This window comes from Uranotaenia lowii, chromosome 2, assembly GCF_029784155.1.
Source record: "Uranotaenia lowii strain MFRU-FL chromosome 2, ASM2978415v1, whole genome shotgun sequence".
NCBI lineage: Eukaryota > Metazoa > Arthropoda > Insecta > Diptera > Culicidae > Uranotaenia > Uranotaenia lowii.
Window position 1 is genome coordinate 314502451 of NC_073692.1, and position 22391 is coordinate 314524841.

General features: G+C 33.2%; 2 protein-coding genes across 3 annotated transcripts in view; one reads left to right on the top strand and one right to left on the bottom strand.

Moving 5' to 3' along the window:
- Positions 1-22391, bottom strand: part of LOC129748402 (protein argonaute-2) — a 98088-nt gene that overhangs the window by 33374 nt on the left and 42323 nt on the right. The window lies entirely within an intron of this gene.
- LOC129742889 (uncharacterized) lies at positions 20794-21580 on the top strand. The gene is made up of 2 exons (XM_055734833.1): positions 20794-21135; positions 21209-21580. The coding sequence occupies exons 1-2, from the start codon at positions 20833-20835 to the stop codon at positions 21578-21580; spliced, it is 675 nt and encodes a 224-aa protein (XP_055590808.1). The 5' UTR covers positions 20794-20832.

The following is a 22391-nucleotide window of genomic DNA, read 5'->3' on the forward strand; positions in this document are numbered from 1 at the left end:
CGTTTATATTTAATATACGTTTTATCTCGGTATTTATGTAGCGAGGTGGCAATGCTATCGGTCGGTCGACCGATGGCATCAATCTCTGCCTTCCTTTGAACGCCTCCTTCACCACTTTCACTCAGCGTGCATTTCATCCTTCCCTCGCCTTCCGTGGTAAACCGTCAAGCAGGTCGGACGTAAGTTAGCTTTTACCGCGGGTTGTGTTTCTGGCTTATATCCGAACAATGTCCTGGCCCGAATTGCCTTCTAGTTGGAGGACCCTCCCTCGCCCGTAAGTAGAACCCACAATTGGCGATCCTGCCAGATAATCAATATGTAATTTATTGATAAACAAGTTCCAGAAATTTAGTGGATGATGATGGATAATCAACCAAACGCAAGAGGCCATTTTGTTTTTTTGGCGCTTTGAAAAAATAAAAGTATTGACAGAATAGCCAGCACGTTTCTATTGTCTTTTGTTTTTTTTTTTGCCTTTGTATAATGTTTTATGTTTTCATGCCTCAAACACTTCAATGCTGAAGTTTTTTTTTTTGGTAAGATAAAATAATCGAAAAATTATTAGAATATTTAATTACTAGCAAATACTTAAGAGCGAAGTAAGTTTCAGCATCATACTTTACTATCTGATTATCTGACGCAAATAACTAATTCAATTTGTTGCTTCAACTTTAACTTGGCAAAATGTTCTGGCAATAGATTTCTGTCTCGTAGAACGCTTTGTTGTGCGATGTGAATCAATATGAAAAAGAAGGTGCCGGGGTGCAGACTCCCGCCTGGTAAAAAGTGAGAATGAAGAAATTTACGACGCGGTGAAGACTTCCGTCAATTTAGCAAATTTCCTAGCGCGATGTAAGCTTCCGTCAGCAAGAACATGTATAAGTAGTTTGGCGAGATGCAGACTTCCGCCTCTAGAATTTTGAAGATGGAGAAATTTGTGACGCGATGAAGACTTCCGTCAATAAAGCAAATTTCTTGGCGCGATGAAGACTTCCGCCAGCTAGGTAAAAAGTTTCAGTTGTAGAAATTTGTGACGCGATGAAGACTTCCGTCAATAAAGCAAATTTCTTGGCGCGATGAAGACTTCCGCCAGCTAGAGAATGTATAGGTTGTAGAAATTTGTGACGTGATGAAGACTTCCGTCAATTGAGCAGATTTCTTGGCGCGATGGAGACTTCCGCCAGCAAAAATGAATTGAAGTAGTTTGGCGAGATGCAGACTTCCGCCTGTTAAATGTAGAAGTTGTAGAAATTTGTGACGCGATGAAGACTTCCGTCAATTCAGCAAATTTCTTGGCGCGATGAAGACTTCCGCCAGCTAGAAAAAGGTTAAAGCTGCAGATATTATTGACGCGTAGCAGAATTCCTTCAATTGGGCAAATTTTTGGAGGAAGAAAACTTCCGCCTTAAGAAATAAAAAAACGTTGTTTAGCAAAATGCAGAGTTTGCATGTTCAATTTTAGGTTTGAAACATAGTGAATACTTTCGTCATTTGAGCAAAACTCCTGACTCGTAGACTTCCACATGTTCGTAATTACAAAAATAGTTTGTCTAAGTGCAGACTTCTGCCCAGTAAATAAAGAAGCTATGCATACGTGTGAAAGGAAGCAGATTACCTCACTTCATTAAAAAAAAACATGTTGTTATGTTTAACAAAAGGCACAGGTAAGATAGGAATCACTTCTCCATGAAACGAAAAGAGTGTAGTGTGAACTTATTTTAAACCACATGCTGAAAGACTTCCACCAGTGAAATGAGGAAATTAACTGGTTTGGTAAAGGTTATTTGAATGAATGATTACCCATATACCCATAAATCTTGATGATGAATGAAATGGAAAAAAAGGAAGTTCATTTGGCAAGAATGAAACTACCGCTGTGAAATATGAACGAACAACAGTCGTTCGAATTCTTTTCAGGTCCATATAGCTCCAAGATATGCTATGTGTGTATAATATAATCAAACCTGATATTTTGCAGAAGGTTCATAAGTTTGTCACCTAATGAAAGTGGAATTATTCGTTCGTAGTAATGCAAGAACGTTTTAGAATTTGGTTCAACTTGATACAAACATCATTTGTGAAGTCGCCATCGCTGGGAATGAAAATTTCATCTACTAAATGGTGCAAACATTAGCTTACATAATGATGACAGGTAGTCAAACCTTGGAAGACGATAACAAATGGTATTTTTTTCAAATTGTGCTTCTCATAAGTGGTTTCGAGGATGTAATTAGTTTTTCGTAATACATGTCTATTCATTACCGTTTCAATTTTTATGTTAAACTAGTTGGTGGCGTGCCAAAGACAAGTATTAATCAAAACTCTCTTACCTGTTTCAGTTGATTTCCAACAGTGAAAGTCGTAAGTCCATAGAAATCGAAACGACTGAAGCGCTTAAACCACTACCTCGTCGTGCTGGTTGCTTATGCCCAATCGAAGCCGGCATTTTCCTCTGGCTCCCCTAATATTTGCATTGGCCTGCGGCATATTTCGGATTGCCATATTATCTTTCGATTACACAGAAGGCCAGGCAGTTGTAGTTTGTTGGAACCGAGTTCTAATTATCTGGCGCATCACCTCTACAAAATATTCTTTACAACACTTCATTTTTCTTTTTGCATAGAAAAGTGAACCGTATACCACAGCACAGCGACCGATGCACAAATTGAGATTTTTGTAGCCAAGTTATGAGCTTCAGCCGAGGTCATAATTAATGGTCTCCCAGATAAAGTCGTCGTTTTATTGGGAGGATACAACTTCGGCCGAACAATTCTTTTGGCAATAACATGAAAGTCGTAGCGATTAATCTATTTGGCGATTCAGCAACACGGAAATCATTTGCATGCAATGAGTTTAAATCAGTGTGCCCTGGATCGCCCTCAGGCGGGGTCATATCGGATACCACAAATTGTGTGCGATCCCTGACTCTGTGATGGTTGTTCCGGTGATCGAGTCTATTTCGTGTATTCACGCTGAAATTTTGCATTGGAATTAACGCTGAAAACAATTGTTTTATGGCACAATTAGCAACAATCATTTCGAACAAATTGTACACCTCTGCTGGTAATTGGAAAGTTAAATTATTTGCTATTTTGGTTCCACGATCAACTGGGAAAATGGAAAATGATTCCGCGAAAGATTAATTTGTTTCCCGATAGGAAATTTGACAGATGAAAAATTTCGCCGTTCACATATTTAGTTGGGTACCGATTTAGTCTGGCTACGAATCACCCTACTAAATCAATGACCCTATTTAGTATGCCGATTAATCGGGCTACGCTTGAATATGAAATAGGTGCCATACTAAATCGGCTGATAAGTAGGCTCACACAATTACGTATGATTAAGTAGCACAATAAGTTGATCTACGTTATCGGGCAGGATCGGTCAATTTAGTAGGTTTTCGTATGACTCTATTTAGTTGGCATACTTTAAGCCTATTTAGTATGGAACAGTCATAACTGAATTAGTTTTTGACATCTGTTGTGTGATGGAGTTCATCGATGGGAAAGTTTGGCCCACGACAGCACGGAAGGCCTCGTCGGTGCTCATCAGCGGTTCGTTGGAGTGGCGAGCGAATTTCTATCGGTTCCATCATGACGACGTTCAACCTGACCAAGTTCCCGGACGTTTGCCGGATATGCCTGAAGCCGTAATAGATGGTGTTCCTGGCTCCAATGGAGGCATCGTTTATGAATTCCACCGCCCTCACCGTGAGCCAGTTTCTAGATGCAAAGCTTGGATGGCAAGCTTCTTCGCAGGACATGTCGTTCCAGATCGGCTAAGTTGAAAGATTTCGGCATTCTCATACTGAACTTGCTCCAGTCAAGTCCATACTGCTATTAAATATGGCTTCGCAAGTTTATTTTACTAAAACATGTAATAAATAAACCTTTTTGGTCGGGTGGTTCTATTTTGCGGTCAATCAATCCGACTATTTAGTACGATTGGGTAGGGTGGTAGGAAAAAGAATCAATTTTTGAGACCAATCAATTCTACTATTTAGTCGGATTGAGTTGGGTGGTACGAAGAAAAATCCATTTTTGCAATCAATCAATCCGGCTATTTAGTACGATTGGGTAGGGTGGTAGTAAAAACAATCGATGTTTGAGGCCAATCAATTCTGCTATTTAGTCGGATTTAGTTGGGTGGTACGAAGAAAAATCAACTTTTGCTGTCAATCAATCCGGCTATTTAGTACGATTGGGTAGGAATATCTCATCAACTTTATCGCCCTACTAATCAGGCGATTTAGTCGGTTCCTACACAATCATGCTACTCATCACCCTATTTGATAGGCCTACGAAATCGGCTTATTAATCGGCTGATGCCCAGCAAAAACTCCCATAAGCGACGTTGCAACAATAGGCCGATTAGTATGATCGAAAATCGGCCGACGCACCCTTCGCGAGCCGACTAAGTATAGTGAATAGTAGGGTGTATTTCCTATGGGGTTACTTTTCATTTGTTGACACTTCTTCTTACACGCAAAAATTAGACAACATGATTGAACATAGTTTTAACTCAAAAGCTACGAACCGTGTTAACCGTGTAAACGGGGCTAAAGGTCAAGGGTGCCAGATACACTGATTTTCTAATGTTAGTGTTATTTGATTTGTTTTCATAATTTCGAAGAATATGAACGGTATAAATCAACCGTTGAATTACAATCACTTCTAAAACATATGTTAGAATATTTCACACATTGCCCCGAAACCGAGAGTAGACGTCCATTAGATCTGACACTGAGCAACAGAGGAGATATTGTTTGTTTTTGACATTTATTACGAATATTTCCTTGTGTGCACGGATAAGAAAAAAATAGTTCGAAAAATTCAATGCAAGGAACAGGCAGTGAATATGCCACCATTACAACGTGCGGCAAATAGGACCATATCGCCATCAAATAGGGCACCACTTTGTGTTAAATAACAAATATTGACTTATAAAACCCATGCTGAAGAATATGTTTTATTTTGACAATAAGCCAGAAGTAAAACTTATTTTTTTTTACATAGTATTCTATGTAAAGTAAAGTAAAACTATGAGAGTTATGATCGCATAACTTTTGTTTGAGCGTACCAAGAGAAAATGTGATGAATATCAGCATTCCTTATATGTTTCTGCATTTGAAAATCATTGGATGAAAAAGAAGTGTTTGCATTTTTTTTTGTGTTCAATGTTGAATATTACTTTTGTTTTCATTAGAGTGGAACGGGGATGTGGAGCATGAATAATCGTTTATATTTAAAATACGTTTTATCTCGGTATTTATGTAGCGAGGTGGCAATGCTATCGGTCGGTCGACCGATGGCATCAATCTCTGCCTTCCTTTGAACGCCTCCTTCACCACTTTCACTCAGCGTGCATTTCATCCTTCCCTCGCCTTCCGTGGTAAACCGTCAAGCAGGTCGGACGTAAGTTAGCTTTTACCGCGGGTTGTGTTTCTGGCTTATATCCGAACAATGTCCTGGCCCGAATTGCCTTCTAGTTGGAGGACCCTCCCTCGCCCGTAAGTAGAACCCACATCAGGGTTATCTAAAAAAAAATCTCAATAATTTTGAAAAGAAGTAAAGGAAGAATTTTAGAATTGAACATTTTCATTATGGATGCATAGAAAAACTAGGAGTTGAAAAGAGCAATCTAAAATTAAAAACCTTAATGTTTGGAATCCAACTTTGAAAGCTATTTGTTGTCTTGTCTGCCAGAATAATACATACATATTATAACCAAATTTAGAATAAATAATTTTATATTCCAAATTTTAATTCTTAACTTCTCTAACATGAAGTATGAACTAAACTAAAATTTAATTTCAAATATTTGCCTCAGTTTAAGCTCTGAATTGCCTTTCAAGAATAAATACTATAGTTTTTTTGAGAATCAAATCTTCGATTTTGAATTCTTATTGTAAAAAACTTTCATTTAGCTTTAGATTCTACACGCATCGAAATTTTCGTTTAGTACAAAGATTTTTTTTTTTTGTTAAGTCGACAAACAAAGAAAAATTTCTTTGATTCTGGGTAAAATGAACATTCCTTTGTTTCTTATTCGTTTTCCTTTACTTCAAAGAAATTGTCACCTTTGACTGAAAAAAAATCTTTGTTTCTAAGTTTTTTAAGATCAAAGTCCAAAAGCGTTTAAATATATACCTAGGTATACCCGCATAAATGAGGATTGTAGCCAAACGATTTCTCAAATAATCAAACGACGATTTAATAAAGCGTAAAAAAACGTTTAGCAAACGATTATTCAAACCTTGAAATACATTGGCCTAATCGTACATTCCGAATTCACTTTATTTTTAATATGTCGTTAGGTTATGTAATTGTTAAAAACTGTTAAAACACTTGTATGGAGGAACAGTTCTACGAACAGTTGAGATAATGTATAAAATCCGCTTGTAGAAACGTTTTTCGTGCATCGAACCATTATTGCTATAGTTTTCTTTAAAGTTCTCTTGTATATAAACATTTATAGCAATTGTTTGGAAGAATTTAACAAAACGTTTTCCAACGTTATAAAAACGGTATTCGGAACCGTGCATGAATAAATCACGCACACATAGACAAATGTGTTTGGAGGAGTTTTAGGATTCGAATAAATAAAAACACCATGGCCCTTATTCTGCGCCGCGCATGAGGTGACGATTGTCACGTCACCTCGAGTCACCGTGAGATTTGTCACCTTATTCCCGGAGTCGATACGGGTAAAGTGACAGGGGTTCATTCTAGGTGAGTGACCGAATGAGCACATCTGTCAAAATGGTAGAATTTGTTCTGTATTGATTTTTTTTGGCTCGCAATTCGAATTTTCCGAGCTAATTTTCCAAGTTTTTTTGTGATAATTCCGGTTCGTAACTGGTCACCAACGGGTCGTAAGGTGACAGCAAGCAACCAACAGAAAAAAAACGGGCATTATTGTGCGCCCTAAGTGAAAACGCTGAATTCGGAATTCACATCGAAAAGTACAAAAAAAGCACCACAAACGATGGCTGCTGCTTCAACCAGCCGGGTCACAAAAGGCGGATTTTATCGCGGGACATGGCGAAAGGTGTGAGATACTGCGAGTAAGGAAGAATCGTTTAGGGCAGGACTTCGAAGCCGAACCTTTAATTTGTCCGAAATCACCACTACTCGGTGCAAGTGAAATTTTCCCCCAGCGACGGGAATCGAATAAAATGGAGTGAAGTGCTATAGAAGTGTGTTTTTTTTTATCATGTTGAATATTAACAGTGAAATAAAATTAACCTTCGCCCAATTTTATATTCTTGAATTTATTAATAACGTGGGTAAAAAAATATTTTCGCTGTATGAATAGATTTGAAAATTCAAATATGAAAGTGAATTTTTCTTTATTGATTCTTAAACTATCATACTGTAGTGAAATTCAATATTTACAGCCTAACTTCTCCGTTTTCAATGAAATTTCTATTAAATTTCTATCTCGTCACCACCTGAAAAGGTACCGACAATTGTCACCTAAAATCGTCACGCAAATGCGACGATTCTCACCCAGGGTGACTACGAGAATAAGGTAAGAACTCACAAAGTTCATCCGAAGTGACGTTTCTCGGCTAAGTGACAACTGGAATCAAGTGACTTGGGTGAGTCGACTATCATCACGTCACGCGCGGCGCAGAATAAGGGCCCATTTCTTTTCATTATTTTTATATTATTTGAATTCACCGAGGCACCGAGTTCGTATTTCATTTGAAATTAGCATCCTACGAGGATGATTAATAGAGCCAAAATTTTCACTGGCCGCACATAGCTCACTATAGTAGGAGGTTCCCACGGCTGGGGAACTTGGATTCCGCGCTTGTAGGTTCAGGTTTCAGCTGCAGATGTTTTCTCTGTCCAGTTCCAACGGCAGCCGAATAATTTTGTGAGTTGTTGGTGGTCCTTTTCCACGAGCCACGGGCCCAAAGGAGTCTGCTGTTTGAGGCCATATTTGCGAGTTGCTATAAAGAAAAAAATGAATTTATTGCTAATAACAGAAGAAAATTGATATTTTTGAAGATAATTTACCACTTTTTATCCCGAATTTTCGCGAATTCTCCGAAGTTGAAAACTTAACAGCACGCGAAAACTTTTACCCGGCGCGCAGTGTTGTTTTTCTTTTTTTCACTTTCATTTGACAGTTTTCGGCAGAGGTGCCAAATATTCTGATGATTTATGATTTGCACTTTTTTTTTAAACAAAATCTCCGACATAGATTTTAATACTTAAGTAATTTTTGATCGAATAGGATTTTAATTTTTTTTTGTAAGTTCTTTATTTGAAACGGCTCATACTTTTAGGCTTTAAGGAGCCAAACTCGTTTTGTTTGATTACAATTGTTGCTTATATCTAGTTCACTTTTTGAAGAAAAATGAAGATAGATAGGGAAATATGAACATAAAAAGGATTATAGACGAAGATCAATAGCTTTTAGGAAAAGGTATATTTCGAACATGTAGTTCAAATCTATCACAGCCAGGACATCTCTCACTGGAACATAGGGTGGTTTTCCTCGGGCCCCAAGGGAATCTATGAAGTTCGTTCTAGCGAAAAGATGAACCTCGCACGATCAAACAATATATTTTAAATTTTTGTTTAGGTTTATTTTTGTTGTTAATTTGTAATGTTTATTTTCTGTCTATATGTTTCATTTGATTCAAGAAATAATCCTATATCAGTGATCAGAAGAATCTAAAAAAAACATAAATGTATGCTAATTTTCGTTTTGTATAATCACCTAGATTGTATTTATTTGACCCGAATGACAATTGTTAAAGGGTTTGTAATAAATATTAATTATAATAACAACCTAGATTGTATTTGTCTTTGTACTGATTAACGTGAAAAAACATCTGGCATCTTGGACCGGCGTTTCGATCGTTTTTGACGTGCGTATGACAGAAAGAATGGACGGTATGTGTAAAGGTTTAAGATCATTTTCACGATTAAAGAAAAATTGCAAGAAATCGTACATACCATTCTATCACCTTTCCAGATACCATCACATTTTCACATGAACGTAAATGTTTCGTTTTCATCGTTGTCGAAGTAAAGTTTGATAGAACATCTGCGTTTACAAAAACAATCACTATTTCTGAAACCGTAGATGAATTGTATGGACTGTTTTAGATATAGTTTTTTAGTATGCGGGTATCCCATAGTACATGGATAATAACAGGTAGGCCATTGCGCTTAACCTCACTTGAAAGCTCCGTGTATGTACACAGCATGCTTGCATACTAACAAAAAATAGTTATGAAAATTTGCCGGTTTTATATAGAATGGCAATGAAAATTGTTAATTTCTCCATCGATAGCCATTCGAATCGAGTTGCAAGATTTCAGATAATCATTTCAAATTGATACTCACCGTGATGAGTATCAATTAAGCAGCACAATGAATTTCGTTGTGATGCTCAAAGCTTTCGATGTCAAACGAAATTCGCTGAACATCACATCTAGAAAAAAATCACGAATCCAGAATCCCATTAGAGAAATCTTCAGCTATATTCCCCACTTTTTCCCCTACTATTTTTTGATGTAACGAATCTATGGAATATTTGAATGTATCATAAAATGTGATTAGCTTTTCACACTACCGACACGCCAAGTTGAACGACTCCAAACGCTTTGATATAAAAAAAGAGCGCTTTAATTATTGGAGTTTATTGAAAATTTTTAATAACGAAAGTGTTAAAGCTCGTGGAACCTATGTTTTAAAAAGTGTCTTTGTACACAACACACTACCTTATAAATGTTGAGAACAACACTTTAATGTTATAATATTATTTGCAAGCACGGCGCTTTGGTACTAAACAATTTATAACATAATTTCATAGTCAAGACGACTTAAATAAAAAAAATATAAAATTCAGTCGTTGACGCTTTGTTGGTTTTTTAAATTAAAAGCAACAACATAATATGGGTTTAAAAGCAACATTTCTATTCGATTTTCTGGCTATTTGAAATCAGTAAAATATGCTTAGTTAGCTAAGCATAGAATACATTAATAAATAAATCGATATTTGTTTTAACTCTCAAGGGCTGAAATTTTTACAAAAAAAAAAAAAGATCAAAACTCAGATTTTTTTAGGTTTTTTTTTTGTATTTTCTCGGCTGTTGACATACAAAAAAATATAATATGATCACAGTCATCAAATTTCATGCGGTCCCTTCTTCAGAGCAAGTTGTGTACGAGTGAAGAATATCTAAATTTGGAAATATAAATAAAGATCATGTATTCTAACAAATATGCATCTATACATTCGGAATTAAAACCAACTTTTTTATATCAACTAAATGAAAAATTTAATTATAGAAATCACGGCTTCAGTGATAAGCTGTCCTTTGTTTCAACTTTTATTTAAATCTCTTTTCAAACGACCTTTTTTTGAACGTCCTTGGTCTTTGAAATCCCTTCTCTGTTCCAAACTACTCATTGGTGGTGCCATTTTCTGCAGAATTTTTGACAGTATTAGTCACTTAGAGACTGTTAAAGATCCGGAACAACTGTAGAGAAAACCAATTTTCGAAACCAATCTTAACATTCCCGATTTCACAAAAACCACTTTAAAATGATGTACTAGGCTGTGAATGATCAATTAACAGTCTAAACTAGCCATTTTACTAATATTGAACAGTGTTTTTTCCAAGGGCTTCACGAATTTTTTTTAAAGGGCATTTTTAAACGTACTCAAAATTCGTAAAAAAATGCAGATATGATAATTAAAGAACAATTAATTTCTGATGCATGTGTCTAAAAGCTCATAAGATAATAATCAAAAAAATAGAAGTAAGGCTGCTTAACAAAAGAAGCGATTTTACAATTACTTCAAATGTCATTACAAAAATATTTGATCAATCTTAATATTCAATGGCACATTATTATTTCTGTCATATTCTTTTTTCTATTTAGAATTTTATAAATCTTCTGGAAACGTTCTTAATAGAATAAGTGAATTTATCGGACATTAGATAGGCTGGTATGAATCATATCCTACTTTTTGGTGCAACGTTCATGTTTTCTACTTCAGAAATTTCCCACAGGGAATTTCAAACATCACGCGAGTCGAGATAATATTTGAAAAAGTTCTGTGAGCCGGTGCAAATAAAATCGGCTTTCCTTCTCTTGAAAAAGAAAATCTTTAAAATGCATAAAAAATCATTAAAATGTCTTTTTTAAATTGAAATAAAAAAGATTAACCGTTAGGATAGAAGCTACAAACCGCCGCTTTCATTTGAAAGGGAAATTTTTTATATTTCTTTATTACTTTTTATTTGGTTCATAAATGCTTTTCATATGTGGTCGATTCCAGCCGGTTGCATAAGCTGGGATGCCATGCGTTTTAATTGGAATGGTTTTTCATTGGTAACAATCTTTTTTTTAATTTTTATATTTTAAAATTTAATTTGTTTGGAATATTAAGAAACTATTTTCTTCATTTATATTAAAAACTCTGCATAGCTACCTATAAATTTCAACTTCGTTTTTAAGGTTGCCGCTACAAGTAAAAGCAAAGCATAGCTCGAATGCTATAAATAAAATCATAAAACTTTTTTCTGCAAAATTGACAAAAAAAACTTTCGGTAATTCAAAGATACTAAATTTGTAAAATTAGGCCCGGTGGATCCTTATAATTATAATTCTGAATTTTAGTGTTTCCCAGCTTAGTTGTCTTTGCGGTACTTTTTGTGTTAATATTTATAATAATCAAATATTTAGCTATTCAGATTTTGCTAATTTTTTTTATAGTTTCTTGTAATGTCCAGAAGATTTGAGATGTTTTTTCTGGCAAGCACATTAAGCCATTGGGGGTTTTTTGAAGAATTTTGAGCGTGGGCATTTCAATGTTTGCGGTTCTTTTCCATGATTGCAAAACTTTGCATCAACGTTTTTAAGAGATTTAAAAGTACATTACTGTAGGAAATACAATTTCATAACTTGCATGTCTATAATCCTCTGAATACGAGCGAGACTCATCAACATATTTGGTCATTAAAACTTTTTGCTCATCCTGTAAAACTTTCATTAAACTAAGACATAAATATTATAATCAGATTCTAACAAGTCATGATAATACATTCTTCAGAAAGATGTTTTAAAATCAAAACTTTCATTCACAATCAACGTTAACGTTTCACACTGAGATTCAAAAAGGAAGAACCTCACTCGATAAAATCTTAACTGAACGAGATTTCGCAACTTTGCTTTAGACAGAAAAAAAAAACGAATTTTTATCATCAACCTGATTGTGCTGAGCTTTTAACAGTATGTTCTCTATAAAAATGTTTTAAAGAAGTATAACTGGCCTTTAACATTCATCAAGTATAATTGACAGTTTTTAAAAAGTCGTGGTATGTTCAGCTTTTTCTGAACTATAAAACTTGTTTCATTGTTCAAGAGCTTGCACAAATATTATTCTATGGCATATGCCATATCTCTGCCTTCCAAAAAGTAGTTTTTCTGCTCGTGATTCTCAGTCTGAGAAAGCGTTGACATTCAAGACAAGAACCGTTTGTGATACTCACGATGAGATTACCTAACATCACACTGAGATTCAAAAAGGGAAAATCTCACTCAAAAAAATCTCAATCTCATGAGATTTCGCAACTTTGTTCGATTCTCTTGAAAATGGCTTCATATTTAAGATTGATTCTTGAGGCTCATCGGGAACTTTTTTTGCGTTGGATTTTCGAGTCTGAACCATAAATAATGAACATTCAAAAGAACTTTTCATCGCCGTCCCTCTTTGTTGAAAACAAGCAATGTAATATTTTCTTCTGTCTATGTCGAAAATTTGATAAACGCTTTAATGAAGTTCATATTTCTGTGATGAAAAGTCAACTTGCAAGAATTTTCATTCAAATCGCACAGGAAAAAGGTTGCACAAGACAAAAACATCACCAAATTATGATTTTAAATTGACAAAAAGCCCTTTTCATATTACTTTTAGCTGTGTCAAAAAGCCAAATATTGTTTGTTGCATTAAAATGCATATTTTTCTCATAATTTGAATGCTTGTCAATTTTAAGAAAAATGTGATTTTCGGATAAATTTCATACATTTTCCAGTTTTTTCCATAACTATTTTTCGGGGCCTCTTACCAATACGTTTAAAGAGAACGGAATAGCCTACCTTGTATATTTCAAAGTACTATGGGTAGGGTCAAGTGGGGTAATTATGAACACGGGGTAATTCCGAACAAGTGCCATACGCGCTGCTGTGGGGGATGAATGAACATAAAAAGTTCCAAAAGTGGTAATTTAACATCCGATTGATAGCTGTGGGGTGTTTCCGATCTGTTTTAAAATCATAATGATATAATTTCAGATGTTTTAAAAAACCATTACCTCGTGAAACGGAAATCGTTTCGGACAGTGTTTAATGTTTTTAATATCTGATCATAGGAAATCCAGCTGGAATGTTGTTATCACATGTTTTACATCCAGTTTATGATGCTCTGTCTGTATTTTGAAGAAATTTTGAAAAAATTTATTCGCACTTATTCACAGATGAGTGTTCATATTTACCCCATAGTTTTCGTCCTATGGGGTAATTATGAACACATCTTCTTATGCATTTCCTGACATTTCTAATGCTTTTTAATGGTCAAATGATTTATTCATCAACTTAGGGGGCCATTCACTTATTACCCAAGCATTTCCAGACCCCTTTCCCCCTCCTCACCTTGTAAGAAATTTCTTAAAAAACTACCCCCCCCCCCCCCCCCCCCCCCCTTTCTATAACATCTTAACACATTAACGACCGTGAAGAAATCTTATCCGGGAAACATCAACACTTGGCATTTATATCCCAAAATCCACTGGACCAAATTCAATAAATTTCATAATTAAATTAGGTCTGCAATGTGTTAAGTTTTGAATTTTTGAGAAATTGATTGAAAATTGAGATTCGGATTTAGAAAAAAAAGCTATACAAGTTCTTGTCAGTCTTTGCAAAATACTTTCGAACCCCATTTTTTTTAAACTGAAAATAAAATTTCAAAAGTGGAAAAAAGTGAATAAAACAGAAATTTTGAAAAAAGCTCAATTGTAACCAAATTTAAACAAGTCTCAATTTTGATTAAATAAATAGTGATAAAAACTTGCTTTTCGTTGATTAAAAAAAGGCAGTCAAAAGTTTTTTCGGTAATACCAAAACCGAAAACCTGTATCCCAGGAATAGTTCTCTAATACCGAATACAGGTTTTACGTGCTTTCAAAACCAGGTTTTTTAGTAATTGATAAACAATAAGGTTATAAACCAAATTTGAAGAAATGTTTAATTTGATTAAAAATTAAATTCCCCTTTGTTTACAAAAGGTTTGCTGATCGAGCTTTTATTCAAAACTGTGTGAAATTTAACATTATTATGAACCTTAGATCTCTGTGGTCAACAGAAAAATATATGGAAAACTTTGATAAATTCAATTGGCAGGGCTGGTAGCGAGTCACTTTTTAGTGACTTGGTCACTTTTTTTGGGTCAGTCACTAAAAAGTCACTTTTTTCATCATTTGGTCACTAAAGTCACTATTTTCCGAAAAATGGTCACTTTTATCACCAAAAGTCACTTTTTTCACCGATAATAAACCAATGAAAAAGTAATTTGAATTGCGCGTGTTAATATTGACGGTAGTAACGGTAAATTACTTGATCAGTCAGTCAGAAATTTTTTTCGCCTCCGGCGGAACTTCGGCATGAATCACCCTTGGCTTGAGACATTTCGATCTACGACATTATTTGACGTTCGTGAATTGAAACTAACTTTGATTGTAGATTCTAGTTTTTAGTTCAATCAACCTTTTGTATTGGAGCTCAAAACTTGATATACAAAAACCCTATCTCGTCTTTAGTTAGAATGGGTTTTTATTAAAAAGCGTAACTAAGATTGAGATTGAAACGAACCATTTTTTTTATGAAAAAAAATCTTTTATGTCATAACAAATGTTATGATGATATGAAATATTCTTTAAAAAACAATTTCAGACTCAATTTTATTTCGTGTTTTTTGTTCTTCTAAATACTTAAAAAAAGGATTGTAAAAATTTACACAAGGCCACAATAATTACATTTTTTTTTTAAGGTGCAATGAATTTAAACGGTAATTTCAACTAATTTGGGTTCCCTGAATCTAAATATGTATGCAATATTTCTATCAGCTTTTATATTTATTATTATTTATTTCGTCTTTGGTTTAATTACCGTACAGACTGATGACTTAAAAACTAGGAAATTCTTCTTAAGCCTATTTTAAAACGACGTTTGCACATATTAAAATTAAACAAATTATACACTAAATTAAAAAGTTCACAACACTTATCAATAGGGTGGTTTTGGCCATAGGCAGTACGGTGGTGAGGACACTATTTACCAAATCAATAATTGAAAAAAAAAGCACCAAAATGGTTATGATGAAACATGTTTATTGAAAAAAAAAACTCTTCCTGAAATGTTTTTAAAAACTAATCTTTTTTATTTCCATACTGTTTTTTTAATTTTTTAAATAAATCTACCGAATTTTATTGTACAGTTTTTTTTTCAATTTTATAATCAACTTGCCGGACTTTTTTTAATCAAGCTTTTTAAATTTTTAAGACATATTTTTAACAATTGTTTCTTTGTTTTTAAATTCTAAATTTTCGTGTTCTTCAACCATAAGTCTTTAACTCCAAATTTTAAATAAAAAAAACATAATTTCAACCTTCTGTTCTCTCAGGACCCAATATTTTAATCAAAAGAGACAAAATACTCAGAGCTTGTAATTCAAAGCTTAAAAACTTGCGATTGAAACTTTAAAAACTTTTTATTAATATTTTTTATATGAAATCATATTTTAAGATCGATCATGATTTTTAAATTAATCTAAAAAGTTTGAAAAATTGTTCTAAGTAGCAAATTTCAAAATAAATTTTAATACGCAGTGTTAATAACAAAAATTTTGAACTCATTATTTTTAATTGTTTATCAGCTTTTATCATTCACATAATTACTCATTTTCTAACATTTCTTTGTCAGTGTAGTTGAACATGGAGGATTTTACTTTATTAAAGGTTTTATGTCTTGCTTCTATAACTGGCATTTGTAAAATAATTATAAATATATTCTTCTTTTTATAAAATTAAATTAAAACATCAAACATTGAATAAATTCTGTTCAAAATTCATTTCTTATTCAGTAATCGGTAATTTACATTTTAAATCGTGATTAAATATTTTTTGTTCAAATTAAAAAATTACAGTGGAATTTCTCACTAAACTTCCAGTTAAAAATGAGGAAAAGAATTCCAAATTTAGATGAATAAAAATTAACAATTATTATCATTTTCCTAACATCTATTCATGCTAAGTTTTGTACAAGATTTGACATTTATTTTAGAATTCAGATATTTTTTAATTTTAAATTTGCTAAGAAATTCTTTTGAAACTAATTTATTTCTAACTTTCTTGACTTATCGAAAATTTGAAACATTCATTGTAATATGTTTCCAAAATTTTGTTTATCAGTCATTTTTTTAGTTTTTGTGTTGAACATGAGTGACAAATGGTGTAAGAAAACCCTTTCCTTTTCAATTGTTTATTTTTGGTATTGTTATTAATTTTATCTAAATTTGAATTTTGAAAACCCCCCCCGGAAGGGTCCATCGCACGGGCCTGACTGGTCACATTTTTTGTACTTCAAAGTTATTTTTTCGTTCTACATAGTCACTATTTGGTCACTTTTTTCGGTTCCCAAAGTCACTATTTGGTCACTTTTTTTCAAATTTTGGTCACTAAAGTCCCTACTATTTCATTGTCAAACCGCTACCAGCCCTGAATTGGTGAATAAGTCCACAAAGCAAAGATCAATTTTCCTGTATGTTTGGACAACGTGCTGCTATTCAGAACATTAGAATTACAGCAAATAATAATTGTTTATGTGTTTGTAGTGTACTTTTTTACTTAGATACTTTTTTCAATATTAATTTATGCTTATCCCTTTTCTGATACCTAATAGATACTTTTTTTCAATTTTAATTTGTTCGCATTTTTTTTTTATTTGGTGCAAAATGAACATCTTTTGGTTGAAGATTTTCTCTTTCAGTTTGTTGAGGAAAACTTCGGTAGTACTTCAATTTTTTTTCGAAAGAATAGAACCACAGAGAACAGACTTACAAGCTAGCCCACAAAACTTGTGTAAAAATCCCAAGACCCTTTTTGATTTTTTGTGAGTTGATATATGATTACGCTTTTTCGAAAACTGGGCACTTTAAAGTTGATTTGTGACTTTCGAACGGCGCAATAGATGGCACTGTTTGTAGTCGATTTCTAACGTATTTTTTCGGAGAAAGCATTTGAAATTTTACACACTTTTTTGGCGATTTTTTGTTCGAGCTTGTACGTCTGTTCTCTGTGATAGAACTACTTATGTGAACTTTCATACAGGTGATTAAAAAATTTATAAGTGTAAATATTTTTCAAAACTGTCGATCATATAGAACTGACCAGAATTATAAAAATAACTGTTAACTGATCCAAGAAGATTTTAATGAGCGTTTTTGTGAAACAACCCTTTTAAAATATTTTTTTGAATTTCCTGTATATGTATAGGTTTCAATTTCATGATACCTCGCACGTGCGGGAAAAGCCTAGCCCACGAAATTTTGGTGAAGACTTGATGTTTGCTGCGCAGGACATTTTAAACGGATGTAAAAACTATCGAGTAGCCTAACTCGTCTAAAATTTCACACGCATGGAGAGGTCCTATCAAATAAAATGTTCTGTAAGGACATAAAGAAACGGAAAAAAGAAACTAACCAAAATGTAAAAGATGTAACAAAGAAATAATACTCTCGAAACAAAAGATAGAAAAATATCAATTAAAAAGAACATTAAATAGCTATTTTTCTATTGTTTTACATCTTTATTTTGATTACATTTGTTTATTTTGCAAGTTTTATACAAGTATTGGATTGAGTTTTCATAAAACAACCCATTTTCTTGTTACTGCTAATTATTTTTATTATTTGGTGTTGAATTGAGATTTTCTGACACCATATAAATCACATTGGACAAGTCTCGGGGTAAATATGAACATAGTCTGGGGTAATTATTAACAGAGTTTGGGGTAATTATGAACATAATTTTTTAAGTAAAAAATCACCATAAACTGCTTACTATGGATAAATGTAACGTATAACTACTGTTACTTTTCAAAAAAATTTATTCCAAGTTCGTAATCCGTGTTCATAATTACCCCCTAGAGAGTGGGGTAAATATGAACAGACGGGGTAATTATGAACAGACGTCCCAAGGACAGAGGTCGCGACTAAAAAACAAAATTTGTTCTACAGAATGATAAGGAGCACGGAAACATTCATTGATGGTAGCTTTTCAAAGTTTGTGATTAGAAATTAACATATGGTGGCTGTAAGTGTGCCAAATGAAGAAATTTTGTTCATAATTACCCCACCTGGCCCTATATCCTTTGTTTGAAAAATTATGATTTTGAATCGAAATCATAATACCTACATGGTTTAAAATAATAAGGGGTTTGTTTCAATAAAACAAATTTTTGAACAAAAAACAATGTTGTTTTGTTTTAACTAAGTGTTGATTATCTTGGAATCCAGAATGCATTGCGTTTTTTTTTTATTTAAATTTTGTAATCTTAACAGAAATTAAAGACTTGACAACTACCTAATCTATAACATTTTAAAAGTATTCTAAATAAGGTTTTGAAATTTAAACTTAAATTCTCAAGTTATCGACTTGACTGATGTTCATTCGAAATCATTATCAAAATTACAAATTCTGAATTCTGAATCATAAATTTCTAATTTTCGATATCGGAATATTGATTCTTAATCTGAGATCTGTTTCCGAATTTCAGATAAAGATTAGAGAATCCAGATTGAGATTTAGATTACAGATTCCGATATCAGAAGTCAAAATTCGAAATTCAGAGTTTAGAATTCAGAATACAGGATTTACAGTATAGAATTGCAAATACATAATGTGAAAATTCATAGTTTAGGCTAGAATTCACAATTAAGATTTCCAATATAATATCAAGATGTAGATTCAAAATTCAAATTCTACGTTTTAATTTAGACATCTGCATTAAAAATTTTAACTCTTTAATCCTGAATTGAGAATAAAAAATTTGGAGCTCAAAATTCAGAATTTAGAATATTCAAAATTCAGACTCTAGATTCCAGATACTGTTTATTATTTTAATACTGCCTATATCGGTGACATTCATCTCCTTCTAATTCAAGAATTGTAGATTGTAGACGTATAAAGATTAGACAAAAAACTTTAGGTTTTGAAAGCGAACTTTTCATCACAATCGATTTCAGACTTAAGGAATTCAGATTCACAATTTAATATTTAGTATTCAAAGCACAAATACAGAAACCCAGTTTCCAAATTCGGAAACCCAGAATGCAAAATAAAAGAATTCAGAGTTCGGATTCCGAACCTTAAATATGAATCCGGTATCTGTAGTTTAAATTTTAGATTTTAGATTTTCTTAATTATGAATTCGAAATATGAATTAAAGCCTGATTTTTTAAACCTGTATTCTGAATTTTGGATTTTTTTTCGGCACTTTATCATCCTTGTTGCATTCGTGTCTACATTGAGAAAAAATGAATGTTGAATTCAAAATTATACACGCTGAATTTCGTTCTCCCTTGCCAAGCAGGAGTCAGAACAATGCTGTGTTGATATATACCTACTTAGCAACTTGTTTAGTTTTCAAAAGTTATATTGAAGTCGTTTTCGTTTTTTTTTTCAGTAAAAAGCATTGTGAGTTTATTGTTCATACCATTTATTCACCTAATAATTTACAGTTTAGTTTTAGAGCTCGTATTAATTCCCTAAAATGATTAATCTAACGTCTCCGAAACCTTACAGCGTTTGTAGTCGATTATTCAAAACATCTCAGCCTAATTTTTTTTTCAAGGAATTTAACAGCAAGCTGTCATTCTTCCCAACCTCAGCCTAAAACCTAATTTACTGAATTTTAAATACTAGGAATTTTCAATTTAGGATTTTGAAGTCTGATTTCTAAATTTCATATCTAATTCTGTTTTTGGTATCTGGATTCTGAATCCTGAATATTTTGGATTCTAAACTTCGTAATTTTAATGCTGAGTTCTGAACTAAAAATTCAGAAATAAGATCTAGAGAGTTAAGAACTCTGAATTCAACACCCTAAATTTTAATTCTGAATCAACAGAAAAATAAATTTGAATTCAGAATATGAACTGAGTTCTTTTAAAGTTAATTTTAAAAAATTCCAAATTCCAGAGTTTCATAGATTTTAAAAGAAGATACAACGATAAAATTTGTTTTGAATTGTTATTTTCATTTGGCATTTCGGTAAACATTTATTTTTGAACAATACATATTTTTGTATAGATCTATAAAGGAATAATGACATAGATAGGTTATCTTTTTTACCATACGTTGATTTTTTTCTAGTTTTTCTCAGAGAACTTATTTTTACCAATTTCACAAATAAAACTAAGAACTTCCGAGTAACTATAAATTCAGAATTCCTAATTTATCCTAATTATCCTAATTGATCTGGAATATAAAAAAGATGTTAAAAAAAATTATTTCTGAATCTTTGAAACTCTAGATTCTGAATTCTGAATATATAGGTATTCGATTCCTGAACTTTCCAGTGTGTTTTACTTGAGTGAGTTTGAGCATGTTTTATTTTATGTTGGATTAATAAATAACTCTAGTAAAATTGATTTGATAACGATGTTTTCAGAGCTCAGTAGTCGTGTAAAAAATCTTGACAAAAAACAACTTTTAAAAATCCTCAACAAACCTCGAAAATGGTTACACCATCAAAATCACCTAAACATTCCGTTACAATGCTTGATAAAAAACGAATCCCGCTACGGAAAATTAATGACTCCTTCAGTTGCCGCTTCCGAAGCCGTTTGCTACGGGCACAATTGGACACTATGAAAACCAAATGTTCCCAACTTGAAGCCAAAGTTCTTATTCTTCGGAAAAGCTTAAAAGACGCCCACGAAACAGAACTGTATAAATTGGCCATGCAAAACAGTGAAAACGAAATCATCATGCAACTTCGCCTACAAGTAAGACAGTTAACGGCAGCTTCTGAAAATCAGGTATGACAATTTCAATAAATATAAATCGTTAGGAAATGTTCAATCTTATCCAATTTATTATTGAATATTTTAGTCTTCGACAAACTATCAATCCATCAAAGATTCACAGCGCATCGAAATGCTTAACGCTCGAATCGTAAGCATGCGACGTCACAACGAAGAACTTCAGCGCTACATATCGGAACTGAGCCAGGAAGTAGTCTTCCAAAAACAACTGATAGCGGAGCACCGGAAGGAAGGTCCATTCGAAAGGGCGCAAGCTCTAGAGTTAGAACTGTGTCATGTGCTCGGTGAAAATAGCGTGTTGAAAGCTCGATTGAAGGTTTTGGAAAAACGTGAATCAGAAACTAAACGGCGCCACAGATTTCGGATGACCCAGCTAATATCGAAAGCCGAGAACCTTCTCAACGTGATACATCGAAATCGCCCCACACAATTTTTATAATATTGAGTTATTAGTTTTGTTTTTTCTTGACATTTATATTTTGTTGTCGATATTCGGTTTAATTATTTTAGTAAACAGTGTTAAATTTTATACCTGATGCGTTTTACTTTTGAGGCTATGAATGAAGTAAATTTATCTACAGATGAAATTAATCTTCTACTGAAATCAAACAGCATACAAGTTAATGATAGCCCTAGCATATAATTATGCACTATGGTAGCTATCTATTTTCGCTAGCCCGAGAACTGACTAGAACACAAGTTGTTGTATTCATACCCCGTTTGATTTTCCCATGCAAAGGCTTAGCTTCAGAAATTAATCATCGAACAAGTATTTGTTCGTTTCAGATTTTTCACATTGTAGAAGAAGATATTACGTGTGTCAGTAGATTTTATAAGTAGCAAAAGTGGGAAAAGTGCGTAAAAACGGCTTGCAAATTCTCATTATTTTTAACAGAAGATTTATAAAACTAGAAATAAATCCATTCTTGAGTGATTCCAGTAATAATGATTATATTTTAATCCACGTGCCTAAAGTTTATTCAAGAAACCAAAAACATTTCAAATTCCATAAGAATCGGCGAATGCGCGGTGAAATTTCGAAACTTTTAAGAGATCGAAAATGCGTTACATGTTCAAAAAATAATTTCAACCCCTTTAAAGCATTTATATGAGCTGTCTCAAGGACAGAGTGGCAGCAAAAATGGCCATGTCGTATTTTAAAAACCGAACAAATACATTTTTTATGGACTCAAAAAAACTATCTTGTGCGAAATTTCAGCTCGATCAAAAATCACTAATGGGGGGACCCA

Excerpts from the sequence above, each read along its gene's own strand:
- LOC129742889 (XM_055734833.1), top strand. The coding sequence starts at position 20,833 with ATGGTTACACCATCAAAATCACCTAAACATTCCGTTACAATGCTTGAT. Across the intron at positions 21,136-21,208 it reads CGGCAGCTTCTGAAAATCAG|TCTTCGACAAACTATCAATC; the intron begins GTATGACAATTT and ends TGAATATTTTAG.